This window comes from Peromyscus leucopus, chromosome 1, assembly GCF_004664715.2.
Source record: "Peromyscus leucopus breed LL Stock chromosome 1, UCI_PerLeu_2.1, whole genome shotgun sequence".
Taxonomy (NCBI): domain Eukaryota; kingdom Metazoa; phylum Chordata; class Mammalia; order Rodentia; family Cricetidae; genus Peromyscus; species Peromyscus leucopus.
The window spans coordinates 124,308,275-124,316,770 of record NC_051063.1 but is presented as its reverse complement, the minus strand read 5'-3'; the positions used below and the strand labels follow the sequence as shown (position 1 = coordinate 124,316,770).

The 8,496-nt window shown below is 46.8% G+C and overlaps 1 protein-coding gene across 1 annotated transcript; it reads left to right on the top strand.

The window, feature by feature from the left end:
• Positions 1-402: 402 nt before the first annotated feature.
• Positions 403-5,012, top strand: Ngrn (neugrin, neurite outgrowth associated). The gene is made up of 3 exons (XM_028873745.1): positions 403-615; positions 991-1,101; positions 4,056-5,012. The coding sequence occupies exons 1-3, from the start codon at positions 452-454 to the stop codon at positions 4,630-4,632; spliced, it is 852 nt and encodes a 283-aa protein (XP_028729578.1). The 5' UTR covers positions 403-451; the 3' UTR covers positions 4,633-5,012.
• Positions 5,013-8,496: the final 3,484 nt, after the last annotated feature.

The window sequence follows — 8,496 nt, the reverse complement described above, 5'->3', positions numbered from 1 at the left end:
CAGGTGCGTCCTGTACCTCCTTTCGATCCTCGCGTCTGAGGCAAGCTCTTCTCACTCACGTTACCATAGGGAAGCCCAGCGTGGTAGTTCAGGCCAGTAATCCCAGTTACTTGGGAAGCTGAGAAAAGAAGATGAACCCAAGGCTAGGACAAGTCAGACAGTCATAAAAAATGCTTTTTTTTTTTTTTTTCTTTAATGGCTAGGGAGATAGCTCAGTGGCAGAAGCTTGCCTAGCATGTACGAGGACCCGGCTTGGCTCCCCAGCACCGCAAAAACAAAATAAGCAGAAAAGGGTGGGTAACTAGACAGTGCCAGGGCAGCCTGCGCCTATTTGGTAAACTGAAGGCTCGTGATCCCGCCCCACTTCCGGCTCTGCATTCTGCTTCCGGGCCCGCCCTCCCGCTTCCGGTGCCTTCCGGTCGCGAGCTGCGGAGCACCGTCTCGGGTCGCAATGGCGCTCACCCTGAGCCTCTTGTTCGGCCGCCGTGTCCGCGCTGCTGTTGCTCGCTGTGGGTTCGCGACCCAGGGCGTGGCGGGCCTGGGCCCCGTGAGCCGCGAGCCGGACCCCGATTCCGACTGGGAGCCGGAGGAGCGGGCGCTGCAGGAGGTGGAGAGGTACCGGCTCCTTGGCGGGCCCGCAGCCCGCAGCTAGGCCTCCCGCCCCCCAGCTTCGGGCGCCCAGCCGCCGCGTCCGCAGAGGCTCTAGTGACTTCCCACCCGTGGCCGAGGGCGCAGGGGCGAGGGGTCCGCTCCCTTTGACCCCGGGTCCCCTCGCTAGTGACGTGTTTGAAGAGTTCGGCATGCTCACGGCCAGGCGGTGTAGGTGTTAGGTTTCCGGGGCAGCGTCCAGAGGGCTTTAACCTGGCACACATGGCCGGGCTGCCTTTGTGGGCACCCGAGAGGGCTGGGCTCTCCGTGAATTCGTCCGAGACTCTTTAAACACCCACCTTGCTTCCACGCATGGCTTCTGCCATTGGTTCTTTCCCCTAGCGCCCTGAAACGACAGAAAAAGGCAATGCGATTCCAGAAAGTTCGAAGGCAGATGGAGGCTCCAGGTGCCCCACCCAGAACATTGACGTGGGAAGCCATTGAGCAGATCCGGTAAGACGTTGTTTTCACAATGGGGTTTACTTTTTTTGAGGGTTTTGATTTTGTCGCCTTAATAGAAAACGCCATAAGGACCTTCCTAAACCTGTCAAGATTTTTTTTGTTTGTTTGTTTTGCGGTGCTGGGATCAACCCAGGACCTCGCTTATGGTCCGCCAACGGCATTACCTCGGACCCACAAACCGCATCCCCAGCTTGGGGTTAGTATGTTACCATTACGGACAATTGGTGGTTTTGGGTTTTTGTTTTGTAAAAATATGAATATTTATAGAGGCCCAAACACCTTACATCTGAATAGGATGTGATGTTCTCCTCCTGAGGTCGTGAAATGGAATTTTCCGTGGTTGTGTGCATTGTTTCTGGAAGAGAACTGTAACTTAGAAGTATTGGAAGGAACTTTTCTTGACGGTTTCATGCAGCCCAGGCTGGCCTCCAGTACACTGTAGCCAAGGACGGTCTTGAACTCCTTGTCCTCCTGAGTGCTATATGTGAGATTACAGGTATGTGCCAACTCGCCTGGATTTTTTTTTTTTTTTTTTTTTTTGGACAGGACTACTATTAGGCCGGGGTAGCCTGGAATTCTCAGCAGTCCACCTGCCTCTGCCTCCCAAGTGCTGGGATTACATTGTGTGTGAGCCACCATTGTTGTTTGAAAGGGGTCTCAAAAGTACCGTTTTTTCTTTTTTTTTTTTTTTTTTTTAAGTGTTAAGGTCTGTTTTCTCTTTTAGGAGCTGGGGGAGATCAGTTGGTAATTGTCTAGCAAGTGTTACAGGGACCTGAATTTGGTTCCCCATTACTCATGGAAAAAGCGTGATGTGGTGGCATATGCTTGTAATTGTAATTCCAGCAGTGGTGAAATGGGAAGCAGAGACCAGGCATACCCCCGGGCTGGAAGGCCAGTTAGTCTAGCCTCCACGGTAAAGTTGCAGGCCAGTGAGAGACCCTATCTCAAAAGGATAGAAGGTGTCAGAGGACCAACATTAGAGATTGATTGTCCTCTGAGCTCCATGCATCAAGACACATACATGCACCCTCTACATGTGACCACACACACAATATTTTTCTTAAATCCTATTAGCTAGGTTTGGCCTCTATACAACTGTGTAGGCAGAGTTTTCCTGTCCCGTCCACCTGCTCCAAAATAACTGACAGCTGCTTCCCAAATAACTGACTTGGAGACAGTATAAATTATAAATGCTCAGCCAATAGTTCAGGCTTGTTACAAACTAGCTCTCACAACATAACCCATTTCTAATAATCTGTGTGCTGCCCTGAGGTTCGTGGCTTTTACCTCTGTCTGATTTTGTGTGTCTGACTCGTTCTCTTTCTGGCTCATGACTCCTCTGACTCTGCCCTTCCTAGTTCTCAGTTTGGCTTTCCCCACCTAACTGTCCTGTTCAGCTTTTGGCCAGTCAGCTTGTTTATTAAACCAATCATGACATATATTCACACAGTGTACAGAAGGATTATTTCACAGCACAACTGTAATCCCACTATTGAGGAGTGGAACAGAGGCAGGTGGATCTCTGAAAGCCCCTGTCATCTACATACTGAGTTTGAGGGCAGCCAGGGCCACATAGTGAGTCAAAACAAAACAAATATTTTGAGAAAGGCCCAGGGTGGTCTCGAATGTGTTATGTAGCTGAGAATGACTTTTTCCTTTGGAGACAAGGTCTGACTATGTAGCCCTTGCTGGCCTCGAACTCACAGAGAGCTGCTTGCTTCTGCCTCCTGAGTGCTGGGATTAAAGATAAGTGCCACCATTCCTGGCCTTTCTACCACTTTGGATAATAGCTTTTAACCAACCTTTCAGCTTTCTACCTGTGTGTTCCTCCTTGCCTATAGTCAATAAATGTCCTTTAGCTTTTCAACAGAAAAACAGGTTATGAAGTAAAGCCTGGCAGCCTGCCCATTATCTTGCTGATGACAGTACGCTGTCAGTTTTCCTGATGCAGATTTTGGGTTTCCCATGGTGCCCACTTCTCAGGCAGTATCTTTGTTTGCCCCTTTGTTTTTCCCAGCTTGCTTCTTCGTTATCCTTTTAGATCATCTCTATCTTGGACTCTTCAGGCATTCCTGGGTCAGACTGCAAGTGGTGGAATTGCCTATCCCCGCTCTCCCTCTGGGTGCACTAACTGCATCTTTTGCATTATTATTATTTTGCATTATTGTTACGTTGTGGTATATTGTAGATGTAACGGTCTTATTAAATAAGAAACACAGAGCCAAATACAGAGTTAAAAGCCCAAGAGGTCAGAGCAATAGCTAAGAGCTGAGACTTAAAACTGCCTTCTTAACCTTTGCTGCTGTCCTTCCCCTCAGAAAGAGACCTACTTCCTGTGTGTCTGTCATTTTATTGACTTTCTGTTCTGCCTTCCCATTGGTTGTAAACCCAATCACATGACCTCTTCACTGCCTGTCTATACAGACCTCCAGGTCTTCTATGGTTGGTATTGAGATTAAAGGTGTGTGTCTCCATGCTGGTGGTATCCTTGAACACACAGAGATCTGCCTGTCATGTGATCGGGATTAAGGGCGAGTGCTACCACTGCCAGACTTCTGCTATGGCTTGCTATGAGCTCTGACCCCCAGGCAACTTTATTTATTAACATACAAATAAAGTCACATTTCAGCACAAATAAAATATTACCATTGTATATATCTACCACCAACCTGTATAATCTTGGAAGTGAAGGCCAGTCCTACATTATCAGGACCTAACTAACATCTCTATCAGTAGGTAGCAGTTGGTAGCTGTTGGTTGATGTGAGCTGTCCTGTGGCCCGGCATTGCTGTTTGCACACAGGTACAGAATTAATCGGCGCAGTCTCAGGACCGCATTGGAGTTTTCCCAAGCCTCTTCTTACTTATTTGTCATTAGCATTATCACTTTAGCTCTTCTCATAGAGACTTACTCTCCATTTGAAAAACTGCTGTTTTTCCCCATAGGTATTTACATAAGGAGTTTGCAGAGTCCTGGTCAGTTCCCAGGTTGGCAGAAGGCTTTGATGTCAGCACCGATGTTATCAGAAGGGTTTTAAAAAGTAAGTTTGTACCCACTTTGGAGCAGAAGCAGAAGCAGGATCAGAAGGTCTTGAAAAAAGCTGGTTTTCCCCGAGTGGTTTCTGGAGACGCCTTGAAGCCGCTCAGTGCAGGCCATTCTCTATCTGGCCCGCTGCTGCCGCCAGGGGATGAAGTCTCCTCTAAAAGTCAGCCTCACCGCACGGCTTTGAAAGTGGGAGGGTCAGACACTCATAGCACAGGTGCACAGAGGAGCCAGGAAGAGAGGAATAAAAGAATCCAAGGCTTGGAAGAAAGCTTGGTGCCCACCACTGCAGCCGTGGAGCATCAGAGAGAGCTTCAGAAAGACCCCACCAGAAGAGCTGACAGCCACAGATGGCCACGTGTTGAGAAGCCGCAAGAGGTGAAGGCTGGGGAGGCAGGGGACCAGAACTTCAGCAGCAGAGTAGTCCAGAGGGGGCGGGAGTTCTTTGACAGCAATGGGAACTTCCTCTACAGGATTTGAACTTGACCTGGCGTTTGGAGACTCTTTGACACAGCTGGGCAAGTAGATTTGAACTTGCCAGCATTTCTGCATGAGCGGCCACTTTGGAAGAAGAATTGAGGCTAGGATGTGGGTGGAGGAGCTACTTGGCTAGAGTCAGATTTCCTGGAGTAAGCCTCACTGAATCCCTGTGGATCTAAATACTCATTCATCCTTTGCTTGGTCTCTGTTGAGAACAAGTATGAACATGTGATGTGTCATGACTTTCTTTGTGTGTTATTGTATTGGGAAGAAATGGAAAGCCTGCCTCCTGACTCATTTCCTTGATCACAACACTAACTGTTCTTGAACTGCTTAATCATTTGGTTTCCTTATGTGAAATAAAGTAAAACGGAACAGTTTGTTGATTGGTGCTCTCTGGGGTAGGATTTAAAGTTTGAAAATTAGATTTTGTATGTGTGCCACACTGTACATGCAAATGTCATAAGACAGCTTGTAGCAACTGGTTTTCTCTTTCCACCATGTCTGTCCTGGAAATGTAACTTAAGTTGGCAGCAAGAACCTGTACCTGCTAAGCCATGCTACCAGCTCCCATGGCAACCAAAACTTGGACATCTTTGAATTGCTGGGATTCTGAAAACGATTTGGGAATAGGAACAAACAGCAGTTTTGAAACAAAGCTGTTAAACTTTTAATGGTTAAAGGCTTAGCGTCCCTAACATAGTCTCCCCAACTATATGCTAAACTGGATTTGATATCCCAGTTGATGCCAGCTTTTCCTAAAGATGCTGTGAGTATGTATGTATCCAGGAACTCAGCCCCTGTACAACTGAACAGACCCTAAGATGGCTGCTGATAAATGGCAGTTCTGGGGCTTGAGCCCAAACCTCCTTTAAAATTCTAGTAATACAGTGCTATGTGGGGCAATTCCTGGTGGTTTTAGGAGTTGACGTTTGTCCACAACAATCCGGTAACATTTTTCACCTCTGCCTCATTTGAACCCCTTGTCAGTAACACTGGTACTCCCAATTATGTTGTCACTTTAACACATGGACATCCCAACTTGACACTTCATTAGAGTCTAGCTATCTGAAATGTTGATAACAGTCATTATAATATAGACTGCTGTCTTGTTTCTGAAATAGGGTCTTACTAGCCCAGGCTGTCCTAAAACGGCAATCCTTTTCCTCAGCCTTGGGAGTGCTGGGACTACAGGCTTCTGATGTCATTTCCTGGAGGCTTCCCCAGCCACCTGGTCTTAAGCAGCTCTGTTAGGTGTTCTGTGTTGCATCAGCCAGTCAAAGAAGGAGAGGCACCCTGGAATGTAATTTAGGCTCTCTGGCAACGGGGAGAAACAGTTTCTGAGAACTGAACCCCGAACCTCTGTTCAGAAGCATATTTATTGGCTGTACACAAAAGTGTTTAGGATACAAGAAGTTCCTCGTGTCAAAAGCCCGTGTGACTCATTCTGTGTTACCTGAAGAAAATCATCACACCCTCACAACCCTTAGTCCTATTGTGTGCTGTTTGCAGTACCCAATAATACCAGACCTCCAAGTGTGTCTGGATACTCTTGTCACCAAAGATAGGCAACAGATGGATCACCCCTTCAGAAAAATAACTAATAGAAAACAATCACTGTTCTTTACATGATTTCTTCAAGGACCAGACACCTTCAACAAACACTAATACATGAAACTGTCGCCCTAGATAGAGTGAGAAACAACTATTAGATTTTATGCTTACCCTAGATACAGTGACTGCTAGATTCCCACTACATAGCTCTCAAGTTCTGACCCTACCCTTACTCTGCAGTTCAAGAAAATCTGTCATCCTTCACCTTCCCTCGTTTTGAATGAAGACCCCACAAAGGCAGGAGACCCCATGCATTTATCACTATGTTCCCAACTGCTACCAGACTGGTTAAGTGAAGAGCTAACTGAAGGACTTCCTAACAATCAGTGAATCTATTGTGGTAAGCATCGACTTTTAGGCTTGCCATCTTACCCAGATCTCAGCCAAGGTACAGAAACTTCCCAGTGACCTTTCCTGTGTGTCCTGTGGTCTCAGGTACTAACTCACTGGTGTTAGAATGTGGGGTGGAGTACAATTCCAGTCTGTATCCCCTGGGCAGTGGTTACAGGATGAAGACCATCACACTGAGTGAGGTAGAGCTGCACTTCGGAGCACAGTTGCCATGGGTGGTGGAAGAAGAAACAGGTAACGAGGTTTCACGTGAACTGCAAAGGGCAGCCACAGAGGAGTGGGCACCTCACCAGCTTGGGTTGGCAGAGCTCGGCAGAATGGACGCTGCTGCACCACAGAGGCACACGCACTGCTCTAAGGAGCACGGGGAGTGCAGGCATCTCAGGGAACCTCGGTCCCCCAGTGCAGCACACATCACCTAGAGAGGACGATGTGAGGTCAGGCAGAGGTCAGCATAAATGAGTGGAAGCACTGCATGAGCTCAGGCCTTGTTTTTTTAAAGTTTATTTTAACTTGTTTATTTTAATGGTGCTGGAGATTGAACCACCCAGTCTGTTTTATAAGTGGCTTTCCCCATTGGTTTGTTTTTCAAACAGGATTCATGTCAAGTAACACCACTGTTTTGTTCCTTAAGTCTTTTAACCCTTTCTGGGGACTAAGGTAACAAATTCATGAGACTAGGGAAAAAAAAGCTGTTGTTAATATACCATTCTGCAGAAAGGGATGCCAGCATAGAGAACAAGCAAAAATGGCTGGAATGCCGATTTGGTGCAAGATGGTAGTTCTTAAAACTGACCATGAGAAATCCCTGCCCTCTCTTCCCCATAGGCTGTTTGGGATTCACAGTCTAGCATAGCCCCCTTCTCTCAAATTCATCCTATTGTCTTAGGAGACAACCCCCCCTTTTTTAAATTTATTTTTAATTTGTGTGCATTGGTGTTTTTGCCATGGGTGTCGGATCCCCTGGAAGTGGAGTTACAGATAGGTGTGAGCTGCCATGTAGGTGCTGGGAATTGAACCTGGGTCCTCTAGACGAGCAGTCAATGCTCTCAACCACTGAGCCATCTCTTCAGCCTGAGGCAAAACCTTTTAATAAGCAGCTGGAGGCTTGAAGTTGCTCCCCTTTTTGTAGCTGACGGTAACTTTATTTATTTAGAGATAGGATCTGGGGAGCACCAGCTGTATTGGAACTATGTAGACCAGGCTGGTCTTGAACTCACAGAAGACCCTGCCTCTGCCTCTTCCTCCCAGTACTGGGATTGAAAGTAAGGGCCACCATGCCTGGCCTTTGTAATATATGTATGTATGTATTTATGTATGTATGTATGTATGTATGTATTATTTTTGGTTTTTTTTTTTCTTTTTTCTTTTCTTTTTTTTTTTTTTTTTTTTTTGAGACAGGATTTCTTTGTGTAGCTTTGGCACCTTTCCTGGAACTCACTCGGTAGCCCAGGCTGGTATTTATTTATTTATAACATTTCATTTGCATTCTTATCTTGCCTGTATGTCTGTCTGTCTGAGGGTGTAAGATTCCCTGAAACTGGAGTTACATGCAGTTATGAGCTGCTATGCAGGTACTGGGAATTGAACCTGGGTCCTCTGGAAGAGCAGTCAGTGCTCTTAACCACTGATCCAGCCCCCATAAGGTATCTCTTAAACCTTTTATTGTAGAATAATCCTTCGTCTCACATCTTTTCCCGTGGCCATTAATTTTGAGAATCTAGGCCATTTGTCCCAGATGAGTTCCTGCCCTGAGGGAGTCGGGATTGGGGGAGAGGGGAGTCCAGAGGTTGAGGTGGAGTCCTTGATAGCTCTCCAGTTTATCTTTTGAGGCAGAGTCCTCTGCTGAACCCCAAACTAGGCAATTAGGTTAGTCTAGCTAGTCAGCTTGCTTGAGGG

What these genes read in the sequence shown, in the direction of transcription:
- Ngrn (XM_028873745.1), top strand. Translation starts at nt 452, where the DNA reads ATGGCGCTCACCCTGAGCCTCTTGTTCGGCCGCCGTGTCCGCGCTGCT. An exon ending in GCGCTGCAGGAGGTGGAGAG is followed by an intron (nt 616 to 990) that starts GTACCGGCTCCT and finishes TCTTTCCCCTAG; the next exon opens with CGCCCTGAAACGACAGAAAA. An exon ending in GAAGCCATTGAGCAGATCCG is followed by an intron (nt 1,102 to 4,055) that starts GTAAGACGTTGT and finishes TTTTCCCCATAG; the next exon opens with GTATTTACATAAGGAGTTTG.